This window comes from Spea bombifrons, chromosome 1 (genome assembly GCF_027358695.1).
Source record: "Spea bombifrons isolate aSpeBom1 chromosome 1, aSpeBom1.2.pri, whole genome shotgun sequence".
NCBI classification, from domain to species: domain Eukaryota; kingdom Metazoa; phylum Chordata; class Amphibia; order Anura; family Pelobatidae; genus Spea; species Spea bombifrons.
In genome coordinates this window covers 101824033-101851347 of record NC_071087.1, presented here as the reverse complement: position 1 = coordinate 101851347, position 27315 = coordinate 101824033, and the positions used below count along the sequence as shown (strand labels likewise).

At 36.2% G+C, this 27315-nt stretch overlaps 1 protein-coding gene across 1 annotated transcript in view; it reads left to right on the top strand.

Annotated features, from left to right (window-relative positions):
* Positions 1–1664: 1664 nt before the first annotated feature.
* Positions 1665–27315, top strand: part of TRPM6 (transient receptor potential cation channel subfamily M member 6) — a 43658-nt gene continuing 18007 nt past the window's right edge. The window contains exons 1-24 of the mRNA XM_053472437.1: positions 1665–1757; positions 4136–4215; positions 5441–5479; positions 6824–7004; positions 7426–7639; positions 10253–10377; positions 10476–10647; positions 11113–11287; positions 11896–12019; positions 12378–12450; positions 12970–13070; positions 13832–13966; positions 14257–14310; positions 15223–15363; positions 17393–17542; positions 18124–18404; positions 18680–18908; positions 19412–19567; positions 20409–20552; positions 21098–21226; positions 22728–22979; positions 23432–23606; positions 24507–24621; positions 25424–25623. Of these exons, the coding sequence (XP_053328412.1) occupies positions 1665–1757; positions 4136–4215; positions 5441–5479; positions 6824–7004; positions 7426–7639; positions 10253–10377; positions 10476–10647; positions 11113–11287; positions 11896–12019; positions 12378–12450; positions 12970–13070; positions 13832–13966; positions 14257–14310; positions 15223–15363; positions 17393–17542; positions 18124–18404; positions 18680–18908; positions 19412–19567; positions 20409–20552; positions 21098–21226; positions 22728–22979; positions 23432–23606; positions 24507–24621; positions 25424–25623 (3538 nt within the window). The remainder of the gene's footprint in view (positions 1758–4135; positions 4216–5440; positions 5480–6823; positions 7005–7425; positions 7640–10252; positions 10378–10475; positions 10648–11112; positions 11288–11895; positions 12020–12377; positions 12451–12969; positions 13071–13831; positions 13967–14256; positions 14311–15222; positions 15364–17392; positions 17543–18123; positions 18405–18679; positions 18909–19411; positions 19568–20408; positions 20553–21097; positions 21227–22727; positions 22980–23431; positions 23607–24506; positions 24622–25423; positions 25624–27315) is intronic.

The window sequence follows — 27315 nt, the reverse complement described above, 5'->3', positions numbered from 1 at the left end:
TTGAACTCCAAAGGCAATTAGATTTTCCCTAAATCAACATTACCTATGCTGTATACTGTGTTTTTAGATATATTTTACTGAATTGTTAATCATGTTAACTATTGGGTTTTTATACACTAAGATCCTGGAGCTTTTTGACATTTTTACCATATGTTAGTTCACTCATGATTCCAGGGCCAGATTAACGACAGAGCAATTGCTCCAGGGTGTTGCCGTTGTAACTGGTCCATACCGCTCACCTGTCCCAATCAGGTCTTGCAATGCTCCACAATCACAATCACTTTTCCACCCACAATGTCAGTGAGGTAAGGTGATTACCGCATGTTGCGGGACCCAGTTGGATCCTGCTTGTGGAGGCAGCTACAGGCCACAAGCGACATACAGGAGGGAAGTGGAGGATGCGGTAAGTAATGTGTGTATGTGAGTATATGTGTGTGTGTGTATATAAATGTGTGTATAGGTGTGTGTTGTGTGGGAAAGTACAACCTTTGAATTCTATGGCTTTGCATATCAGAACATAATAGCAATTAGACTTGTGCATTCCTATTCGGGTGAACATGAAAATGAACACAAAGGGTACGTCTTCGTTGTTCAACCCGAATACCCAACATACGAACATGGCGCCGGCAAGACGAAGACGAAGACACACAACACGAAGAATCTTCGTGTTCGTCTTTGTTAACTAATCTCCCTGGTCCCTTCCCCATCTAGCTTACCTTATCTACGCAGCATGGCAGGGGTTAACAGAAGCGGAAATCCATAGGTTTGCCTTCAGGAGTTAAGAGGCTGTGCAAATGACTCTATTGGACGCCTGCCGGGGCCTCCTCTGGCATCAACCAATTGGTTGATGCCAGAGGAGGCCCCTGCAGGCAACCAATAGACTCATTCGCAATGACAGCTGCAATGATCTTAGAGAAGAAATTGTTGCTGCCCATCAATCTGGCAAGGGTTATAAGGCCATTCCCAAACAATTTCAACAAGTCTATTATTCTACAGTCATAAAGATTATTAAAAAGTGGAAAACATTGAAGACAGTTGCCAATCTTCCCAGGAGTGCATGTCCCAACAAATTCACCCCAAGATCTGCAATGTTCAGAGAAATTGCAAAAAAACAAATGGTACATCTCAGACTCTACAGGCCTCAGTTAGCAAGTTAAATGTTAACGTTCATGACAGTACAATTGGAAAGACTGAACACGTATGGTTTGTTTGGAAGGGTTGCCAGGAGAAAGCCTCTTCTCTCTAAAAAGAACATGGCAGCACAACTTATGTTTGCAAAGTTGCATCTAAACAAACCACAAGAGTCCTAGAACAATGTTCTTTGAACAGATGAGACCAAAGTGGAGACGTTTGGCCAAATGCACAGTACCACGTTTGGAAAAACAAACACAGCATATCAGCACATTTATCTTATATCAACTGTCAAGCTTGGTGGAGAAGTGATGATTTGCGCTTTTTTGCAACCACAGGACCTGGGAACCTTGCAGCCCTAGAATCGACCGTGAACCTGAGGCCATCTGTTTGGGTTATGCAACAGGGCAATGATCCCAAGCACCACAGAATGGCTGAAAAAAAAGAATCACAGTGTTACAATGTCCCAGTCAATGTCCATCAACCCGATTAAAATGCTGTGGTTGGACCTTAAGAGAGCTGTGTATTAACAAATGCCCGTAAAACTCAATGAACTGAAGCAAGGGCCAAGATTCCTCCACAGCGATGTAGTGAAATTGATCCTTATTGCTGCTAAAGATGGTTCTGTAAGCCAATGAATCATAAGGTGTATTTTGTTTGTCACACATTGCTTCTCCATTCTGGCTTTATTTTTGTTGAATAAATAATCACACATTCTAATATGCCATGTGTTGTTCACTTGAGGTTGTATTTATCAAATTTTTAATTGTGCTAAGGAATATGATTATTATTATGTCCTTATATTTAAAATCATAGCATTTAAAGAGGGTGTACTTTCTTTTTTACACAACTGTATCAGTACTTCCAAAGGGGACTTTACTGTATTTAATAACGAGGAGGACCTTTTAAATTGTCACAGTGTTCCCCTTGCAAATGCAGGAGGGAGTCTATATTAGTCTCATTAAATTTGCAATGTAGAAGATGTGTTCCAACATTCTTTCCACCAGTTCTGAGGAGTCCATTGCGACCCCTGCATGTGTATGCATGCAGAAAGTCCCCCCTTGATTTCAAGTGCTGGCTGCATCATGCAGAACAATTTGTCTCTACAACAATGCACAGTCTTGCAATATTGCTTGCATGTGAATTAGAAACTGACTTAAAATAGAGTTCAGAGAGTTAATAGTAAAATTCCTAGGTCCTCTGCTGTTTCATATAAAAAATATAAATTTTTACCAGTATGGGATATTTAGTATTTAAAGCTGAGATGGCAACAGTTTTAATGTGGAATATGATGTCATATTACGGTCTGCATTGTCTTAAAGGCACATAGCACATTTTAATGCTGGCTATGCTCAGCACAGCCTCCATAGTATACATGGGCCCCTTGGGGGGATCAAAATACTCCTTGTAACTAGTGGACACAAGGGAACTTATAGGGCACTGGTCACGAGTATCACTTTTTACTCAATAAATGTAGGGATTAATTTCCTGGCTTTCATTTAAGTAATGAAAGGAATGTCTCTGTTAGATTATAAAACTGCAGTCAGTCACAGTGCTCTAAACATACTCCATGACAGTATATACACATATACATACACTATCTATCTATCTATCATCATATGATCATCTTGTATGACCCTCTAGCCTAGTTAAAATGTTTTAATAGCCCTGTCATAATTATTGATTATGTGCATTGTTGATAAATAGGACAAAAACTTCATACATCAACAGATCATCCATGGCATTAGAGCAATCCTTTAGGAATGAAGCATGGAAAGTTTCGACAGCAGCTAATAATCATAATAGGTTGTGGCTATTGCATCGTAATTGATGTTCTTGCGTAGATTCCACACAGTATATATAGACAGCTTAAGCAATACTACAATGCCTTAGCCTTTTTTCCACTAATGTGTGTTTTTACTGAGAAGTAGATCTAAGTTGAAACCCATTTTCATCCTTTGGGATGCCATCATGATACAGAGTATTTGCAGCTACAGTCAGCCATCTACTGCACCATCCAGTGTGGCTTCTAGTATAGCATCCAGGATTATTAGGGAACCTTTAGTGTTTTACAGCGATCATATAGAACTGCAAACACCAAGCAAGGTAAGTAAAACATATTCTGCAACTCAGAATCAGAACAGAAGGGACATTTTCAGGAGGGTTTAGATCTCATTATGCTTAAACTATACATCTCATAATATATTTTGTTATTAGCTGGAAGACTAACTTTGAGAACAAAATGAGTAGATGCCAGGTGTAGAAGTGATGTGATAGAATTTGGGACACTGTAATAAGAAACAAGTACAACTACCAACAAGAATGTTTTAGGGCAATAAGGTGGATATTTTCCATGCACATGTTGTTCATGATTGCTTTTCAGAATAACCTGTACTCATACCCCCCCAACATTTCAGGTACTCTGTTGGGGGTGTGATTAGAGGCAAGGCTGGGGGCATGCTCAGGTGTGTGTGTGGCTAACCCCTTCACAACCCTATGGATGTACTCTTACCTCCAGAAAAAAAAGGTATCAACATGGCGCAATTAGATGCAATAGTATGTCCAGCTTATTTGGCAATGGCACTGCCCGAGAGATCTAGCTGCTGTCTAAAGCCAAGGAGATATTCCTGTCTCTGTTTTGTTAGACAGTACACTCGACTGTTTTTTTCTGATGGATACATCCAGTTATGTCATAGTATGACTTGCTATTCCTTTATGCCAATTTTGTATAATTGACAAAATATATGCAAACATGGATGATTGTATTCTCTGCATTAATGTTAATTTAGCTTTTAGGTGGCGTATTGTTTTAACAATGCAATGACGACTCATAACATATTAAATCAATCATTACCTGATATATTGTGTTGTTTGTCCTTGTGAAATATGAATGGAAAGGAGTACAATGAGGGCATTCTGTGAAATGGACTTTGATTAAAATGAAATGTAACTTGAATATGTGCTGACAAAGTTTGTTATGTTTTGGATTTCTTATTTATTTCAGTCCGAAAAATCTTGGATTGAGGGCATCTTTTATAAAAGAGAATGTGCGAAATTCATACCAGCTTCAAGGGACCCTCATAGGTAAATTATTATCTTTATTACGTATGTTCGTATAACCTGTAATTTTGTAGAGACGACATTGTATTGTAGACATATTGTAGACACAGACATATGTATTAGGCTTCTTGAAGTTAATGTGAATAGAAAGTTCAGTCATAGACGGAACTCGTCATCTAACAATGAAAAACCTAATTTAATGTAACTTCCAAAGTAAATGCTTTGTAAGTGTAATTTAAAGTGGACTTGTCATCCACAAATATGGCTTGATGACTGCCTTCTGATATGTAAATAAAGTGCCTTCGGCCTCATAATACAGTGGATATAGGGCTTGTGCATAGCAAAACTTATAGGTTTTATCTTCCTGCCATCTACGCCTGGTAATATGGGTGAAATTCATATCCTATATAACCTATACATTTGCTAGCTAATTGAGAAACACAGTTTATGGGTGAAAAGTGAACCATTTTAAAGTGGCTCATTGCCATTTTTCAATGAGAGGTGCAATTTAAATTAACAAATGATAAGTAGTGAGTGCCTTTTTATATTAGAGTTTTACACGACAACAGCCATGCCTTTATTACTATTATGTTTTAAGAAGGAGCAATGCAAGTAATACTGCATTCTGCATTTAGTGTCCTTTATTTGTTCTCCTTGTCCGGTATATTTCTCCTCTCTTTGGGGTCTATTCACTAAAGGTAGAGTTGGCAGGAGAGTTTGGGTTCAACTCCCTCATTTTGCAATTGATCATGAATTGCCAGCACTGGGAGATTTCTCCAGTAACCTTTGTAAGCTTAGCTGACCATTTATAATGCTCAATTTAATGGTTGAGATATCTCAGATTTATTGTTCATAATACAGGGTCAGCCAAGCCCTTCCTTCAGTAAACTAACAGGGGTTGAAACATCACAACATGTTGAGAAGTCAAGGAGGTGAAACCACAAAAGGGGTCAACTAACACAAAACAGAAAATGGAGAATTCAGCTAATCAATACTGTAAACCCTAAAATTCCATGCCAGGAAAATTTCGGAAATGGTTTCTTGCTGTGCTTGCGTAGCTCATGACAAAGTGATAATTTCTTTTTATAAAACACAATTTTTGCTGTTTTTTGTTCAAAATAAATTTTATAAGTTACGCTACTTAGAGATGAAGCAGAGTGACCCACATATGGCTTCTTGTAAATTGGTAAAGCTTTGTGGTGCGACTTGTCTTACTAATATCGAAAGAGTATTGTTTTATCTTTTACAGATGTCATAGAGGCTGCCAGGTTTGTCACAACCTAATCAGGTAAATAAGTGATATTTCATGCATATTATAAAAAAATGATGGTCCTGCTGATTGGACCACCTATTAATTACTATGGTGATAAAACCAATTTTTGAAAAATTGCACCAGAATAACTATTTATGCATAAGCGCCAATGGCCAGTATTGAAGTGCAGGAAGCCAATATCTTTCTACCTATATCTTTCTACCTGAAGTAATACTGCAGTTTTTTGGACATGAAAAAACTGCAATACTGCACTTTTAGTGCAGTATTACTGCACATTTACTGCAGTTTTACTGCATTTGTACTTTACTGTACTGCAGTTTTACTGCAGTTATTTTTGTACGGAAGTACAAATGCAATAAAGCTGCAGTACATTGAAGTACAACTGTAGGTTTGCAATATAAAAAAAACTGCAGTAAATGTGCATGCCGGATCAACCTGGTTAATTAGATCAGTATTATTTTTTTATATAATGGAACCTCTATTTAAGGTGACAAGGTATAAGCTGGGCTTTGTTGGTTACTAAAGAACCAAATGTTTGTATTATTGTCATTATGTATTATTCTAGCACATTTTTCCAATGTTTAGATGACCATTACAGGAAATCATATTATGCTTCACTTGATGTGTACTATGGTGCTGGCCACTGTCCATTACTATGTACAATAATGTCCCTGTCAGTAAGCACTTCTACATAATTGCTTACGTTATAAACATACAATAGTTAATCTGTTCTGTGGAAACCCCAGTAGGGAATTTACGCTAACAATAACCCTCATTTGCGGTATTATGTCTCGGCTACAACTGTGTGAAGAAAAATGTTATCTTGTAAAGGTTCTGGGAGCTCAAGAAATCATGTGTGGTGTTTTATAATTATTACCCTTTAACAGCAAAGGTCTAACATAACACCATGCCACTCAATCAGTACAATGAAATTAAAATATACATGATGTCTTCTACATAATGATACAATGATGGGTCTTCTTGTTTAAGATACGGATACAAAAGTCCTATACCTGAATCCCAGAACTAAAAGACTTCAGATCCATAAAAAATAAATTAAAATAAATTAAGTGTTCATGTTGTTGCATTGCATTATATTTCATGGGAGGTAACATGGGAGAAGGTGTGCATACATTATAGGTTTCTGCCAAGTATAAATGACATCTAAATTAAATAGAAGTTTAATTGAGAAATGCCAAGTTCTTACGTAATGTAGTGAATTTTTCCATTGAGTTGGCATCATAGTTATATATAATTTTTGCTTAAGGTCTTTGCCCAGTGAAAAATTAGTAATGTGCCAGTAAGACAATTTTGGTTTTCTTATCTGCATTGACAGAAATAAAACTGATATCTTTTCAGATGTTGCTGTGGAAGATTGATTGGCGAACACCCTGGTTTAGATTATGGCTGGCCAATTTACCTTTCTCCCCAGGAGAGAGATAAAGAGGAATGGACAGCCCACAAACATACAAAAACAAGTCCCACCGATGCTTTTGGCACCATCAATTTTCAAGATGGCAACCATACTTACCACGCAAAGGTTTGTTACATGTATAAGCTGAGTGGGGGTGGTCTTTTTGTCCCAGTGTTAGTATAGTATGTGCATTCTTACTAATAGAATGGATTGACCTGCCAAACCATAATTATTTATTATTTAAACCCAAGCTGTCAAAAAGGTGGAAAGCCTATATTAAGTAACTTTCTAAATTATCTTACTGTAAGACATTGTAAGTGATGTGTTTGATTTCTTAGTGGTCCACCTTTTCGGTATTACAGCATGAGGTCTGCCACAACATGCTTATCACAATGAAGAACTCTTTCATTCCTACATTAATTAATTCTAGTACAAGGATAGATAGTCTATCTATCTATCTATCTATCTATCTATCTATCTATCTATCTTATTTCCATGTATCTACCATCTTTCTAACATATGTTTAATTCCAATTTTATGTTATTAGTACATACGGATATCCTATGATACCATGATGGATCAGTTGATGCAGCTGATGATAAAGGAATGGCAGATGGAGCTTCCTAAACTTGTTATCTCAGTTCATGGAGGCATCCAAAATTTTAAACTTCCTTCCAAAGTGAAGAAGGTCTTTAGCCAAGGCTTGGTGAAAGCTGCAGAGACCACTGGGGCTTGGATACTGACAGAGGGAATCAACACTGGTATGTCTCATAAACTATTTTAATCTTACTGCTTTGGTTTTATTCTCTTTACCTTCTCTCTTTGTATGTATTTTCATATAACATTAGCCATGATGCATTGTTTTAACATATCTGTAAAACATCTCCACAACGCAACATCTAGAACTTCAGATTGCATTGGCTAACTCAAAGTGGATTGAAAGGCATGCCAACCTCTTATCTTTAATAATATCATATATAAAGTCAGATATATTCATCTTGATGCAATGAAAGGTTTCTCTATGACCGTTTTGTCTTTGTACATGAAAAAAATGGCTGCTGCCTGTAGTTTTATTTAGGAGGTTAAGCAAATAGACTTGATTACATCTGAAAATACAGAAACAGAAAATATATAATATGTGTTAAAAGAAACTAAGCCATTGTTTGACACGGGTAATCGAAGACATTTAGTACTTTTGTGTCAGATAAGGATCTCTTTGGACTTTGTTGATTTTGTAATACTACAAACACAGATCATCTGTCAACAAATATAAAACACTGGATTTAGTAACACAACTTCGAAACATTTATTAATGTGACTTGGTAATAGATTTAAATCCCTTTGCTTTGGTCCATTTTATTTATTTAACAAAACAGTATTAAGTACTTAGTTGTCATTAATGTTCGGATCTGTGTACCTATTAGTATGTTGAATGCCAGACAGTTAAGCTATATTTTGTTGATCAAACGCAGTGGCACCTATTCACAAAAAAATGTGTGTGCATGCAAGTTGGTTTAGAAAATGTGAGAAGTCCAACTCAGATATTTGCTATTGCAAACTCACATGAGTACTTCCAAAAATATCACTCTCAACTTGTATACACTTGACTGGGGAAGAGTTGGAGCTTTGTGAAAATAAGAATAGATTTTAAAGAAAATGACCAAAACATAAAAACTAATGTGATAAAAACACAAAACAAAACTCTTTATTAGTTAATGTACATGCTAGCATGTGATAGTGTGTGACATCCTCATATATAGTACGAGGGTGAAAGTAAAGTTATGGGGACTGAAGCAAAATGATTTACACATCTACCCTACAGAGTTAAGGAATTGATTGTACACAACGGCCAACCTTGATGCCTTGTGAAAGGTCTCTTAACATGCTGGCTATATACAATATAAAGTGGCACTCCAGACACCCCCTTAGCGATCACTTCTAGCAGTCATAAAATAGGTTTCTGTAGTGCTGTGAGGTTCTCATCACAGCCGTATTCTACCAGGACTCTTAAGTGTTCAAGAGAACCCGCAAGACCTCCAAAGATGAATGCCTCGTGTTTACACTTAAGCAGCGAGGCGGAAAACAATGTAGGTGTTAAACTGTATTTGCAGAGGTTGTACTGTACTGGAAAACACATATCAGTTCTTAATAAGTAGCCAGGGTTTATACATAGATCTAGATTATTTCTTGCCTCCATTTTAGGAACATCACATATAGAAAATACGGTAATTCCCGTGCAAAGTATGAAAAGTTGTCTTATGGTCGTAGCAACCAATGGAGTTCTCCGATTACTAGGAACATTCCATTGGTTGCTAGGGTGATATGACCCTATTTCAGACACTTATACAGAACCATGTAGGAATTAGTTAACTGGTGTTTAAAACAACATTTCAGTATTTGCAGTTGAATCCTCAACTAAAAGAAGAGGCTTGAAACGTCAATCTTTCAGGATTGTTTTCCACATCATGTTTTCAGGATAAAGGATAGTCCAATAGTCAATAATATTTGGCACAATGCATGCTTCTTGCATATAAATAATGATTTTAGGATTCAAATCTTTAGTTATATGGTGTGTGTAATATATTGTTGCCCTGTAATCAGCACTATAAAATCATTATTATTCCACCTACTCCTGACAAGTCATTAAATCTCCTGGACAGCATTAGACTTTTGGATCTGTATACATGACACAAGGGTTTCTCTCAACAATATAATATAACAAAAGTACTGATTTTCTTTTTTTTTTTTTATAATATATGTAAGTCATGGGTTTTGTAGACTTTTCCTAATCCAGTCTGGCCGCCATATGCTTTAAAAGCTTTCAAGCAAACAAAATATAAAACCAAAGGACAACGTTCTTCATGCATGAACCTTAAAGATACATTTTTAATTATATTTAATTATTTACTCAACTCTTGATTTTCATGTTAAATGAATATGACTATGCATTCTTAAGCATATCTATCTGGTGCTGTATTATTTGTAGATTTATAAATTCAAATTACAAAGTATTTCTATGCAAGTGCTAGGCAGGTATTTGCCGCATATAACCTTCGGTGCTCAGATTTTTAACTCCACAGACCCAGTGCTAGGATATGTGGTGCCAGACACAACATTTTTTTTTTGTTTGTTTTTGTTATTTAACTAAAATAATAATAACATATTAAAAAATGTATCTAACTATTTAAGTAAGCAAACATGGCAAATATAAAAAGTTTACAGCACTGGTAAAACCACCACAGTTCCTTTTGAAGGCACATGTAATGCATCATTGGCATCTATCTAAGGCTGGCCATGTTCATTGTAAGTTGGGAGCAGTATGGCTGCCAGTGCTTCATACTGTTTTGACCGCATGTAGTCCACTTTTGTTTCAGGAGTCTCAAAACACGTTGGAAATGCCCTGAAAGGTCATGCCTCCCAGCACTTAAGAAAGATTTGTGCAATCGGCATTCCACCATGGGGAGTGATTGAAAACCAAAAGGATTTAGTCGGGAAAGATGTGAGTGACCCTATGCATCGGTTTATTTACTTAGGAAAAAACCTTAGCTGTTCTTTACACACAGCACATATACTAGGAAACTGTTTTTCCTTTTCCAGGTTGTTTGTCTTTACCAGACACTGAGTAACCCACTCAGCAAGCTGGCAAGTCTGAATAGCATGCACTCCCATTTTATCATGGTGGATGATGGCACAGTGGGAAAGTATGGGAATGAAATGAAACTGAGGAGGAACCTGGAACAGTACATATCCCTTCAGAAAATACACACCAGTGAGTAGACAGAGCACCTACTAATTTAAATTGGACCATGGGGATTTCTTTATAATACAAGGCTATGTGCAGTTCAATGGAATCCTCGTCAATAGCAACTTTTATTCATTCTGGTACCAGTTTAATGTTAATGTAATCAATCCTGTTCAACCATTGTGGCAGAGCATTTGCATGAATCTTCTTATGGGCCTCTGATCTGGTTGAAGATTCCATTCATGTGTATTTGATCGCCTGGATCAGCACCATGGACAGAGGCTATGGAACAGCTTCAGTATAGAAAGATTACAGCCACTCACAGTGGCTTAAGTAATTAATACTGAGGAACATTATCTATGTAGTTTTGTATGCATCTATTAGTCTTAAAATCATGACTCCCTCATAGATCTTTGATATAGATCTTTGATATAGCTATGGCACAGTATCATGTTGAACGAGTTGGTACTGTCTGATTTGGTTTATTTACAGGAATGGGCCAAGGAGTCCCAGTAGTTGGCCTTGTTGTAGAAGGAGGTCCAAATGTCATCCTGATGGTCTGGGAATATGTCAAAAGCACACCACCTGTTCCAGTTGTGGTTTGTGAGGGGACAGGGCGAGCGGCTGACATTTTGGCATTCACACACAAGCACACAGCAGACAAAGGGTAAGATGTGTTCTCTTTTAGTTGCTCCTAAGTAATCTTCTCATTGTACATGAAACTTGTGCATGTTTTGAGACAATCCTTTTGTCGTAAACATTTCACATATACATTTTAGATTTAGGCATCTATGTGCACGAACTGTTATGTGTTTTCACTTTTTATTTTAAGCGGCTTCCTTCATAAATCAGTTTCCATGGTTACTTTACCATTAAGTGGCAGTATTATTTCTGCTGTACAGTAGTTTACGGTAGTTGCTGTAGCTAAGTCCTGGGATAGGCACCTATAGGCATCTATGTCATGTGTTGGCGTGTGCGTTGCTTGAACTTTGTCACTGAAGAAGAAATAGAAGGTTATTCTGGTAACTAGTCTTCCTCAACATGTTACCTTACGTGACCACAAATTGAAGGATCTATAGCTGCGCTTCGCAAGTACAGTATGTTCCATGATATAGATATCCTTCCGGGTTTTGCGATTGGTTTAAATGTAACAGCCCCTTTCTTTGATGAAACAAAATACAGTAAATATGTAAACAATCCCATGTATTGAATGTGTGTGATACAAAGAAGTTGCCACCAGCCATGTGTTGATTGTTAAATGTCCGTGTCCCTCAGGGAGATCCGCCCACAACTCAAGGAAGAAATCTTGCAGATGATTCAGAAAACCTTTAATCTTGGCCACAAACAATCTAATCATGTCTTTCATATACTGATGGAATGTATGGAGCATCGTGAATCTGTAAGCGAACTCAATTCAATACATTCTGATATGTCATTTTCCAGTGGAACTCATAAAATTCAGTTTAATTTGAAAAAGGAGAAAAACATTTTCTTAAAATATGATAACTTTATGAATGCACATGAGCATGTGTTGTTACAATTTTAAACATATATGATATGTTAAAAAAATGGTTGTTTAGAGAGGAAATATTTTTAATGTTACTGTGTGTGACCTCCAGTTTGCTTAACTGTACCTGGTGCAAGAAGCAAAAGTAGCAATATTTCTGGATTTATTCATTATTGGCCAGATCTGTTGTGCCGTTAATGTTCCTAAACATTTCCATGTGTAAATCAGTCTATTGTGTATTGTATATCAGATCACCATATTTGATGCAGAGTCTGAAGATCAACAAGATATTGATTTGGCGATCTTAACCGCTCTGCTTAAAGGTAGGTCGTTTTTGTAATCTGGGCATACTTTTGGTTTACTTACTTTACCTAAACATAAGGTGGATCCATCCTTTTCCCAAATTCTACATTTTACTATTAATTAGACTAAATGAACCCATGCAATGCTATTTGTAGATTAAAATGAATATTATAAATGCATTTCAAATTCCTTTGTGTTTATATACGGTAGTTAACTTTCATAACTTTAACTTCATGGTCTCAGGATGTGGATAGTCCGTTGAGGACTCTACTGAGTTATCTATTAACTGTTGTTAAGTTATCACAAGGTTCAGGCAGAATTTGTAGGGGTTGCTGAGAAAAAGGATGGGAAATATATAAAGTTAGTTTAACCGCATGCAGCTACAGATCTCAGCTTCAATCAGGTTAACAAATTACCTCAAAAACAATTACCTTGATAGACAAGCAAAAAACACAAGCTTTATTTAGCGCTCATAAATTAATTATGTTAAAAGCTATGATGGCGTCATTTCCTCTGTAACTCCAAGCAATATTTTCTAGGAACTAATATGTCTGCACCAGATCAGCTGAGTTTGGCACTTACCTGGAATCGTGTGGATATTGCAAAAAAGCACATACTTGTATATGGACAGCACTGGAAGGTACTGCATTTATCACATTATGTACTTAAAATCAACCTGTGTGAGTAAAGAATTGAAATTTAAATGTCAGAATGCTGTAAGTAACACAAATTATGAATGAGAAAATATTCTCATATATATATATATATATATATATATATATATATATATATATATATATATATATATATATATATATAAATAACAGCACCTTATTTCCTAACAAATTTTCAGTTTTCTTTGTTTCTGAATTTATTATAATTGTAACGTAACACAGATTTATTTAACAAAGGGAACAGGTCCAGAGATCATAAGTGCAATCACTGCACGTTGTGTTGTTATGCTTGCGTAATGTGCGGCCAGGCATATCTAGTAAGCGGCTGCACACTGCAGCACGTGATCTGACGCTGGAGTGGCAGAATGGTTGAGTACTGTATGAGGCACTGACAAGCAACGGCCCACTGAGTATTTTTCCTGTGTGGCAGATGGCCAGTCGGGGTCTGGAAGGTGATTTTATTTCAAAAGAAGACAAACAATAGAACAAGAGGTCATAATCTAGAACTAGTTGGTCAGAGGTTTGGATGTAATGTAAGGGAGTTTTACTTTACCGAGATGGTGTTAGATATGCTGAAGAGCCACACAGCAGGAGTGATAGAGCAGACTAGATGGGTATAATCTGTTGTGAAATTCCGTGTTTCTATGTTTTGTATTGTTTTGTATTGTAAGTAATTTGTGGTCTGCTAAGCTTCTTGTAATTGATTATCATATGTTACTTGTTCAAGGTTGGCTCTTTGGAACAAGCAATGCAAGATGCATTGATAATGGATCGTGTGGATTTTGTGAAGCTGCTAATTGAATATGGAGTAAACATGCACAAATTCTTGACCATTAGCCGTCTAGAAGAACTTTACAACACTGTAAGTAGCACTTGTTTTAATAATTACACCTGTTCTTGAAGAGTACAGAATCTAAGTTAACCTATATGTTTTTATGAAATATTTTATAGTGTATTTGGATACAACCATCATTGAAAAAAAAACTTTTTTTTCAATTAATATTGGTAACTAATGTGGAATGATTGTGTTAGTAGACTAAAAGTTTTCCCCCCAAGAAAAACACAATCATTCCACATTAGTTACCAAAATGAACTTTACATTTTTTAATGGTTATGTTATTAACAAAATATTTGTTTTTGCTTGCATTAAAGAAACAAGGGCCTACTAATTTGCTCCTACACCATCTTGTTGGAGATGTGAAACAGGTAAGGTAAAATGTTTTTTATTTTTATGATATGGTATAAATTTATTGTAAAAAGGTAAATGATCTCTCCTGTAAGTCAAAATTCACCAGGTACTTTGATACAGTGGTGTTCTTGGGTTTATGTTAAAGGTTGTGCGAATGTGTGAAATAGAATTTATTCAGTTGAATGTTGATCCCTTAAAAACCCATAAGAATACCCATAAGAATACTGATGGGTGAAACCTTACTGCACAAGCATTCAAAAGAACACAAATACATGTCTGGACATGCCCATGCTCAAGTGCACCAGAGAAGAAACCACCAAGGGGCTGGCAGAGACTTTTTTTTAATGCACACACTAATTGCCAGGAAGAATTAAATATTGCACACATTTAAAATTTGATCGTCAGCCTTGGAAAAATAGTGGGCACTGCCCATCTTGTTATTGGATAAACCAAGCTTTGCCTAAAATCCTGAGATGCTAGGTGGCTGGCTGATGATCACTAAGTCTGCCTGAACCTCTGGTGGTGGTATTTATCCCAGGATTAAGCACCAACATTGCTCATGGTGGACATTTACTGGGGTTTGTGGTGGACAATTTAATGATGTTCTACAGACCTTCACAAATCTTGCCACGGACAATGGTGTCCTTCTATGGACACTTTGCCTTTCACTGTTTACTTTAGATGCATTATTATGGCTTGATCTTGGAAGTTAATAATAATGCCATAGTAACCAAAACAATGTGAATACTTCAAAACATATTTTTTCTTTTTTGAAACTTTCTACATAGTTGCAGTTCTACCTTTTTATACATAGTGTTTTGATTTGATGGAAGGGATGTGGTCCTGACACAAGAGGATGGGATTCTGATACAGAAAAAAAATAATATTATAGGTACAGGTTTAAACATGCATTTTGTTTCTTTTAACAGAGCAATCTTTCTCCAGATTACAAAATGTCACTAATTGATGTGGGGATCGTGATTGAGTATTTAATTGGAGGAGCCTATCGGAGCAGCTACACAAGGAAAAGCTTCCGAGTCTTATACAACAGCCTTTACAGAAAGCACAAGGTATTTCCTCTCTTCGAAATGGGAAGTATTATGTTCTTGCCATCCATAGCAGCGTACACAATATGTAACCAGGCATAACAAGATACACCAAACCTCAATAAACTCCCTAATGCCCAGAAACGCTGTGTTTCCTGTCCAGGTAGGAAGAGTGTTTGGAGTTCTCTTCTGTTTTTTGTAATTTTTCTTTTATATAGGACGTTATTTTAGGTTTTAGCAGGAAAGGGAGAAATTTGTAACATTGTAATGCCTTGGCTTGACCATGACTCGAGCAGGATCACCCACTGCAGCTTCCGCCACATTATTGGTAGTGACAAGCACCTCATTTGTGAATGCTTTCTGACATTGTGCACATGCGCCTGCATCTATGCTGTTATTGAATGAATGCACTTGCTGTACTGAGTGACAGCTCTTGGGGCCTGGGATTCATCATAGTACCTACAAAATGTTATTTTGGAGGCATGAAGCATTCATAAAGAAAATTTTCAGTCTTGAGGTGAATACATAATTTTGTTTGAAGATACATTATGGGAACCTGCCATTCCTTAGGAAGACCCTGCTCATTTTTTGGTTTGGATGGACAACAAGACAGAACAAGTCTTGAGGTGACCATTGAAGATGACTTTCTAAATTTAAACCAGTGGTGGGTTAGATTCAATAAGATGCTTTGAGATAGCTTCAAGAGCAAAGACAATAAATACTCTTCTTCCAACAAACACAATCCCACAGGAAACAGTTCAGAATCAGAGGAAGAAACATGTCTTTCTCCTCTCAAAAGCTCAACCAAGCATGACATCATGTTTTTTTTTTTGTGGACCCAGTTCACTAAAGGCAGACTCCTACAGTTCAGCCAAGCATAAACATTAAATAAGTATTGCCTGACAAAATTACCTCTAAGAATTTCAGTTCTTAGAGTTCTCCAAACTCGCATGTTCTCACTTCTCTGCCTTAAGACAACTATAGGGCACATATTGGTTTTCTGACCTTAGAACTTTGTGGCCCCCCTTTCTGGAACCAGTACTTCTTGTGCAACAAGGCACAACAAGACATTTTATTCTACCTGAATATGGGTTACAGTGAGCTAGGAATAGAGGCTCTCTGTTGTGGCTAGCTTATGCATTCCCTCTAGTATTTCTCATCACCATTGCGTTCTTCAGAATATCTAGAAGAAAGGCTACATGTGATTATAATCACTCTTGATTGGCCCAGGAGAATTTGGTTTCTTGAGTTACTACAGTTACTTTTTCTGCTTCCTCAAAGAAAAGGATTTGGGTTTTTTTAGCTGTTGTTATAGAAGCCTTGCTTCGTAGCAGGAAAGAGCTTACTTCTCTCAGTTACAGCAAGATATGGCATTAATTTATGAGGGTGTGCTATTTATATCAGCGAGATTCCCTCACTGTTCCAGTTCATTGTATTCTGAGTTTCCTTCATGAAGGATATGAGCAAGGACTGAAGCCAACTACTTTAAAGATCCAGATGGAGGCTCTTGGAGAATTCAGACATTTTGCTGTTGCAGAGGACCCACTTTGTTCAAGCTACCTCATGACTCAGACCTTCTCTGTTCATTAGTATGATGCAATGGGATTTTAACATTGTGTTGCAATGTCTTATTTACAAACCACTGAAACCCATATCGGACATTCCACTCTTTCTTTCTGAGATAACCTTTCTTCTGGATGTTTCTTCTGATTGCAGAATTTGAGAGTTACATGTTCTCTCTATAAAATATTTCTTTATGAACAAAATGTTTTTGTCTATTTAGAAATGATAGCCAACATACAGTATATGCTAATATACTTCAGCTAATATAATAACAAATCCCATAATTCTCTAATTGCAAAAGTCTGGCACAAAATAATGGGAGCCATAATTTAGGACAACTACTTGTTGACTGTCCATGGTGTTTGGGTATATATCACACATACTTGACATCATACACGCAATAGAAATCATTGACACATCCATATTGAGATATTTAGCATATAGTTAATTTAATTATTTTTTTTGCATTTGTATATTTATTTTCTACTAGAGAGCAGCCCACTCTTCCTCAAACAGCCTGGCTCGGAATCTGTCTCATCTTTCTGGAAACCAGAACAGTCAAATGAGCAGCAAGAACCCATCTCCCGAGAATACCTTACATTCCCAGTTCTTACGAACTGCGCAGCCTTATAAACGAAAGGTGAGCCGTCCAGGTTTTACATCTAAGTTAATTGAAAACCTTCTACTGAGATCATGTTTCTAATCCACCCTACTCATACACAAGACAGCTTCTGAAAGTATGAAAAGGGCACAGAACATTCATTTCTCAAAAAGGAACTAATAGCGTTGTAAACTATCAATATAATTTTTGTGGATAGTTTGTATCGCAATTAAGATGCTTATCACTGCAACAATGTATCTATATTTCCCTTTAATTGATTTAAACTAGTTATTTTGTGGTTTTTATTAAAAAATGTGAGGACAGAATGTTATTTGGAGTCATAACAATTTTGTTACACAACCTTCAGATCATGCCTGAGTTTATGACAATTACATAACTAGCAGCAGCATCAGATAAAGTAACATTAGAGCAATTGTTCCTTATGTACTTCTTGTTCAAAAAAAATTGTTGGATCGTTGTGAACATAAAAGTATGCTATACATTTATACGTTTAAGATTACAGTTTTTCAGTGATATCAAATTCTCCCGAAATTAAGATATACTGTAACTTATTTCTAATATTTTATTATTATATTAATATTAAATTTATTATATTGTAGGAAAAGACTGCAGCCAATCCGAAATCAAAGAAAAAACCCAAGGATGAAATTGTCATCACTGAAGATAATGATCCTGTTGGCTTTGTATACCCTTACAACGACCTCTTCGTTTGGGCAGTTTTGATGAAAAGACAGACGATGGCCATGTTTTTCTGGCAGCATGGAGAAGAGGCCATGGTAAAAGCAGTAATTGCTTGTAAACTCTATCGGGCAATGGGACATGAAGCAAAGCAGAGCAACATGGTGGATGACACTTCAGAGGAACTCAAGAAATACTCCAAGTAGGTTCTCTTTTACGTTTAAAAGGTCAAAATGTACATCAGAGAAACTTAGCAAGTGTGAAGAAGACTAATGTGTAATTAACTTGTGTATAGTTCCTCCCAAGTGTGGCTACTAATACCTCTGGAGTGTTGTAGCAAACTTAAATGACAATGAAAATCATGATCAGGTCTGCAAAAATATTTGTGCACTCATCTTTTGCTTAGAACACACATTACATTACACACGATAATCATATATTTGAGTAACTGCAAATTATTTTTATAATGTTTTTTAGAGAGTTTGGTCAGCTTGCTTTGGATCTCCTAGAAAATGCTTTCAAACTGAATGAACAAATGGCCATGAAGCTCTTAACTTATCAGCTAAAGAACTGGAGCAACTCAACATGTCTAAAGCTAGCTGTGTCCTCGGCTCTCCGCTCCTTTATTTCTCATACATGCACTCAGATGTTACTGACAGACATGTGGATGGGGTGTCTCAAGATGCGAAAAAATTCCTGGCTCAAGGTATTTTTTGGTGAATTAATATTTGGTATGTAGGCCTTGAAGAACGCCACCACATTTAATTTGTATAATTTCCATATAACATGAGATATCTTTAGCTTTAGTTATGTCTCTGGAAAGACAATAATCTCTAATCTTAATTAGCACAGATAGATCGGAGAGATTGACTGATTGATTGGTTGAACTGACATGCCAAGATACTGATAGCATTAAGGATGGGGACGTGAGGACCAGTTGTAGAAAGAGGACTTCTATACCTCATTTATACAGTCTACATATAACAAAATCATTTCAGAGAGCTCTTGGTGTGTCTTTTTTGCCATCAAATGCATTTTTAATTACTCCAAATCAAAGGTTATTCAAACAGGAAAACAGCAAATGACTCATAGAATGGAGATGTACCCTGAAAATCTTCACCACCTTTATTGCGCTCATTTTTAGAGTATAAGTATTAACGTGGATTCTTTGTTTACTAAATAATCTTGTTTTGACCATTCATTTGACAGGTTGTCCTGGGAATTTTGCTACCACCATTCATCTTGATGTTGGAGTTTAAGAGTAAAGCAGAGATGTCCCATGTGCCACAGTCTCAGGACTTTCACCAGTTTACCCGGCTGTATGTGGACCCACCACCCCCAAACACCAAAGTGGATCAGGCTGCAGTAAGCAGTACATATATAGGGAGCATACTTAACTGCAATGGTTAATGACTAACCCGTAGAGTACATTTAACCCAAGCACCTTCGTACTGCCCCCTGACAGATCTATAGCTACTGTGCAGAATTATAAGCACCTTAATAATTAGCACACAAGTAAAAAATCATCACATATTCAGTATATAGAGCAAACATATTCCATTCCACTATTATAAAATATTGGAGAAAAACAGTATAAATGTAAAAAAAAAGGGAATTTATTGTGTTATTGAATCTGCTTGATATATACTGCCCCCTTGGGTAGGTTAAAGGAACAGCATGTTTAGGGGAGACACAGGACAGTTACTGCATTGTGTACTACACGGAATGGAATGTTGATCCTGGCCCAGCAACCTGGCTAGGAAACAGTTCAGATTATCCACTGAAACCTTTTAATGACATTTTGTGCTTTTGTATTTGACATTTCTAATTTTGTGTTGTATTTTTAGCTTAGAAAAAGTGCCTACTTGTATACTAAGCAGCCTTGGAGGACCCACCCTCTGCCAGAAAACTGTGTGTGCTTGAAAGATCAAATTTAACTATAATGGTTAATGGCTAACTGGCATAATGAATTTAACCCAAACTCCACTGATCTCATTGAGACAAAGTAAAACTGCTGGGGTAAAATATGACTAGATAACAGCTCCTATTGTAGATTTAAAACATGTATTAATATTTATTATTTTATTAATACTTTCTCATGTAAAGAAATGTGATTTACTGTGACCTCAGAAATGAGTTTTAAGAACAGAAGGAAAAATCTCAGCTTCTCATAGCATCTATTCAAAACATGTATTTTTTTTTTCAGAGTTTGGATCCAGAAAAGGGATCGAAGAAGCTAGGTGAAGAGAAAAACTTCCCCAACTTCCCCAACGACCAAGGAAATCTTTCAATCACCAGAAAAGTTTGTGAATTCTATAGTGCACCTATTGTCAAGTTCTGGTTCCATACAGTAAGTCACCAAGTACATAACACAAGCAGGTTTATCAAAAAAAACCAAAATGCAGATTCTATGCTTGTCTTGAATTGATAAACAAAGCAACAGAGAGTTTATGAAGCTCAATCTGCAGACTAAACCTTTAGCTCAATGCCATTTTAATCTGAAGTCCACCAAATGTTCCTACCAAGTCAATATATGGCCTTAGAATGATGTTTCCTATTAAAGTATTACATATTAAAATATTCATTAAAATAAAAAAAGCCATTAAAGGCCCATGTGGCTCTGCTCACATGGAAAGCTTGTCTAGGTTGTTCATTATCTGCGATACTTGGGAGACCTGTAAAAAAATTATGTTTTTCTGCAAATTCTGGTGGGTGTTTGGGAATTAAGCAGTCATTTGGTTAACCTATGGGTTTCTTTGAGTCCTTGAGAATTAATGAAAAGACACAGAAGCAAAACAGTGAACACGGAGGATGATAGGATTGCTGTATATTTATTACATCCACTCAAATAGGGATTGTATATTAAAGATTGTATTCATGTTTTGCTCTATACAGATGGCATATTTGGTGTTCCTCATGCTTTTCACATATGTTGTGTTAGTGAAGATGGAGCCAAGGCCCAGTATCCACGAGTGGCTGGTTATTATATACATGTTTACTACAGCAATTGAGAAGATCAGGGAGGTAAGTCGTATATTCCTACAAATCTAGGAGTGTGAATTGATCAGAAAATAACTGGAGATGTGCAAAATATCACAAGTCCTGAGCTACTCATAAAGTACTTTGTACACATAGCATTGTAGTTTAGCACATCACCATTTAAACACTCAACACTTGGTCTAGTTACTTGCCAACTTGATGGTGCAGTACTCGGGGACAAAATGAAAAGTCAAAAGAATGTATTCATCTAAACCTTGGGAGTTTCCTCTCTTTGTAAAAGCTCCAACCATATCACAAATAAGTAGTGCACAGCCTTCTAATCTCCTGTAAAATTGTCTAAATTTGAGAGAGAAACGTCATATCATGTGAAGTAAACATGGCCGTGAAAACACATTTTTTAAATACAAAAGGTCCTATGGATTTTTTTTAGAAAAATTGGATATAATCCCAAAGGAACTAAGGTCTGACTTTTGAGGCTAGACTAAACTAACCTCAGAAGACTAAGAGCCCCAAGCGATCCACCAAGTTGACATTGAATTCCTCAGTGACAGTGGATGTAACCCTTTCCAGTACCAACGAGTGTATTGGCAAATCATTGAGTGTAAAAAAAGAATGAAAACTCTAGTCCCGTTTAATTGACAACTCCATTCAAATGCCTATCACTAGCTTTAAAACCTTTTAAGAAGGATATATGGACGGCTAGTATTAGCATTGCAATAAAAAAAATGTTTATGTCGCTGATTTTTAAACCAGATAGGCACGGCTGTACCAAGTCACTGGATCCATTAAAACAAGAAGCCAAATGTTCTAAAACATTCAAGATAAGATAAACTTGTGAATTGTGACACGCGACCTTGGCACCACAGCTGGCTTCATATATTTGGAGTTGTAGTCCACAGCAGCCAAGGGTCAGAGATAGTTTCCCTTGGTTGTAACAGACTTTCTGCAAATCTACAATTGTGCTTAGCTGCTTTGGTTCTTTGGTATTTGACCCCAACAGAAATGAATTTTTTAATGAAGCAAGTTTAGTTAACAGTTGCCAACGTCTCTTGTTATGTATGATCATGTGGAATTGTTAGTTTTAGATCGTATCAGGTAATTGGCATACGCTGTCGCCGTAGACTTTCTGTATAATTTGCTTCTTATCAGCTGGATCATGCAAGGAATAATTGCTTGCATTATAATGCACAGCGTGCTTTTTAAAGCTTGTCAGGAGTTTAACCTTCTGCGCACGTTCATTGGAGCTGAAACCTCCCTGCGGGGCACTGATCATGTTTACAAAGTGAGCTCAGTCACTAAATCATTTCATGACTGCGATTTGATCATGGGAATTTCAGTGCAATAGTAAAAAGTGAGTTCTAGAGCATGTGACAAAAGTTATATGTACAAACACTAAAATGCATATTTCAGTATTGATCCTATCTGACCGAAGAACTTCTGAGATCTTGAGTGTTTATATGACTTCCAGTAAATAGGAAAAGCTAAAAAACTGAATTTATGATACATTCTTTTCTTTTCTACTTAGGTGTTTATGTCAGAACCAGGGAAATTCAGTCAAAAGGTCAAGGTCTGGTTAGATGAATACTGGAACCTCACTGATGCTATAGCTATCATTTTGTTTGTGGCTGGCTTTGGCCTGCGCTGGGGTGACCCTCCATTCAGAACAGCAGGGAGAATTATCTATTGTCTGGACATTATATTTTGGTACACTCGTCTTCTGGATTTCTTCGCAGTAAACCAACAAGCCGGTCCTTACATCACCATGATTGGAAAGATGGTAAGAACTGGGTCTCAAAGATTTACGCCAATAACACAGTTCTACTTGGAGGACTTGGAATGGATCATGTGGCTATTAACTGACCAATGATTTGTAAGGAAAATAAGCCCTGATCAACATAATACTTGCCACCATTAACATTGAGGACACTATGTATATACTAGTCTCATTTCCTTACACCTATATGTCTGCACTGATTTGCGAAATAGACTTCACTATAAATTGCACATGAAAAAAGGGCTTGGGTGCTCCTTGGACTACAGCTAAGGGGCTCATCTCTAATTATCATTTTAATAATTGAATAATGTACATTGTGGAATAGGAAATAACGAAATTAAAAAATAAAATGCTGTAATTAATATTGAAGATAGCCTCAAATGTATCTTATCACAAATTCATGTAGCTTGCTTCCTAATGTTTTTAATTCTAACAATTTATGTCTTGTATTGCAGACATCAAACATGTTTGGTATTGTGATTATTATGGCCATAGTGTTATTGGCATTTGGAGTGGCCCGAAAAGCAATTCTGTCTCCAGAAGAACCTCCATCCTGGACTCTAGCTCGTGACATTGTATTTCAACCATACTGGATGATGTTTGGAGAAGTCTATGCTTCAGAAATAGATGGTAAGCAGCAATTACCATTATATTACACTATATTAATATGAGTGCCGTGTTTGTCTCTCATAGCAGAAACAAAGTTTCTCGCTTTTCAAAAAAGCAAATAATAAAATATTATTATTATTATATTATTATTTTAAAAATGAATATATATATATATATATATAAAAAACAAAAATAGTTATACAGACCTGGATTATGCCGCAATCAGGGGTATCCATTAGTTGTAAGAGAGATCCCTAGGGTATACATATACAAATATGGTTTCAAATATGGAAGCTTGCTGGTCCTGAAAAACGATATAACACTTGTGTTCGGAGGGAGGAAAATTTAGGGTTGAAGATACTGTAGATATAGCAAAAAAACATGATAATTGTACAATAATTCCAGTTTAGAGGAGGTGACTGATAATATATGGCATGGCGATTACTTTTATTGCCAAAAAATGTGCAGTTCGTCCATCTGGTCGTAATAGGGTTAAACTTCTGTAAAAATTGCCTTTGAAATACCTAATTGGCAAGTAAAAGAGTCATTAATTCACATATACCTTTCCTCTTAATGACAGCACCAGGGGACTAGTGGTGGGAACTAAATCCATAATAGATAAATCTAAAAAACTGAGAGACCTAAAATAGATACCGAGACACTAAAGACCCTATGTCGTTTACTACATGTAGGACTAGTAATTACTACTGATTGACTACAAGATTTAATGTTTTAATTTGCATAATTAAAATTTTATATTTTTAGGATTCGGTTTTTTTACATTAATTGAAACATTAGAGAACAAAATGAGATACTGAACAAGTAACATTACTTAAAATTGAAGATGCATTATGACATTTATGGCACATAAAAACACAAATGTAAAGGTTTATTTTCAAATGTTTTTGTTTTCCTTTCAAGCTTGTGAAGAAGACCCAGATTGTCCCACTGGTTCATTCATCACCCCATTCCTTCAAGCTGTCTACCTCTTTATTCAGTACATCATCATGGTGAACCTACTCATTGCCTTTTTTAAGTATGTACAAACCTTGTGTTATGGCAGACAAATGGTTAAGTGGAGTGGTAAACTAAAATACATCTTAACTAAAGAAGTATCTTAAACTTCAACTGCTATTTAGTAAGGACATGGATGAGCTATAATGAATTCTATTCTTGATCTATACAGTACTAGCAGGAATCTCAAATGCATAGATCGAATAATATTCCAAGTTTACCAGTTCAATAGTGCTTTGTGGGTTTGTGTGAATCCATAACACAACTAGCAGGATTTCTGGATTTATAAGAACTTGCAGTTCACTTTCGTCTTTTGATGGCATCCATTTCAACATGAAAACCCATGACAATTTGGGATTTTATGTTTTTTGTTTCACTGTAATTGTTTTAGATATTGATAATAAAATGCAAACTTCTATTCTTTTTTAAAAGTATACATTAACATTTCTATGTTGCTGAACAATCTCGAGAGCTTACGTTGCTGTTCGGATTTAGGTGTGAATATATGGTGCTAAAAATGGAACAGACTTATTGTCCCTGTTATTCCACAATCTAAAGGCCAATGGACTACTTTTTTTGCCCTACCCTTTTATTTAGTTTTATTTCATATTGAACATTTGCCTAGATGTTATAATGAAATTGCTAAATGAATTTGATCAATGCAGTGAAGTTTGAGCAGGAAGCCCCAATTCATATGCAGGATGAAAACAGGTTCAACAATAACCTTTATCCATACATGTCATCATATAACATGAAACCACTCTCTATATACAGAACCATACTCTTTCATACCGCCCATATAACAATATTTCCTGTCCTTTCAGCAATGTATACATGGAAATGAAGTCCATCTCACACAAACTGTGGAAATATAACCGGTACCGGTACATCATGACCTACTATGACAAGCCATGGTTACCCCCTCCTTTAATTGTACTGAGCCACATTTATCTTCTCTTTGATCGTCTGTCCCACCACCGATCTCAGAGTGAATCTGACCAAGATGAGGGTGATGTTGGATTGAGTAAGTATACAATTCATAAATCTGGCATACTTCAATCTGTATGGCTAAACAATTAACCATTAACCATTAACCATGGTTTACAATAAAAAAACAGGAAATTTATAGATTTAAACAAACATATATAAATATAATTAATTAACTTCTTGAATATTCAACAAAGATATTATGTGGTCTACACTTTGTATTCTATTGAGAATGTCCATGTTTTTTAGGAAAGTTTATTGAATCGGTAAACTAGGTTATTTCCAAGATGGAACTCTAGTGCCACCATGTGGCTATCTTACATAACTACTGGTATTGATGTTTGTTTTGGCTGATTTGGGTCATTTGTTTGGTCACATTCGTCCAACATACTGTAAAATAATAATTTACTGTATCAGAATATGAAGTGGAACTGAAGATGTTTTGCACCAACAATAGCATAAGTTGCTTAATTCAAATTTTGAAATAAGTAAATTCTTTTTAATTCATTATAAATGATAATGTGACACATATTTTATTGGTTTAACTTGATGTAAACAGTCTAAAGCACCGACCCATCATTGCTATTATTATTAGTAATTATTATTATTATTATTAATAACATACCCACCAGGTGTTTGCTGGAAAATTATGTTATGCAGACACTATCCTGGTGTCCTGCTGTCCTGTTTTTACAAGCAGTGGGAGCCATGGGTGGGTTAAGGAGATCTTCAAATCCATGGACATCTGTGCTGTTAGAGACCTCTATTGTAGCTCCCACTTTGAGGATAAGTAGAACAATATTAGATAATTCTGCAGTTCAAAAGACGGATAAGTGCAAACTGTCAGGATACATAGATAAAATGTAACTCCTTATCAAAGAAAATTAAAAAAGATATTGTATGTCCTAGGGGTAAACCCCTCAAATGGCATTTAAATTATGGTAGTCTGAGACCATATGGTATACCCATGCGAAGTACACAATGTTCCATGCTGTTCACATATCTGACTACAGGTTATAGTATTGGACATAATAATATTGCTACTACTTAATATTTACTTATTAAGACTTAAATGCATTTCATAGAATAAACAAATTAACCTATTGATTTCTGTAGCAGCACCTTATAAAAAAGGGAAAAAGCACAACTTACCTAAAACCCTCCCATTTATTGACATCACCATGTAGCATCATATGCAAATCAACTGATCCCAACCGAAAACAAACAATGACCAGTTGCCCCTTTTTCTATCATTTACCCAGTGGTGTATTTAGGTTTTGTGCTGCCCTAGGCATGACTAAATTCACGTCCCCAATCTTAATTAGCCCCACCCCTTCCTCCCAAGGTAACATCTCTTTCACTGTAAACTCTGCCCGTTCCATGTTTGCTCCCGCCCCTCCTCTTCAAGGTCCACCTCTTCCTCTCTGTAAATTAAGCATGGACACTGAGTATCTATTAGATATTTTGTTGTTTTGTGTACCATTACAAATATTTTATCTATTAAAGAGAATATAATCTTTAATTAAAATAATAGAATGTAAATTCATCCGTGTCAAGTATACTAGAAAGGTCACAGATGCTCAAATTGGTTGAATTAGCACATGGTCAGTCTACAATGTGAGCATGATGTGTGAAACAGCAACCGTTGCTACTGTACATTCACACACCATTTGCACTATACAGACAGTGCCAAACAGCTTAACAGTGCCCAATGGCTTGTTTCTGGCAT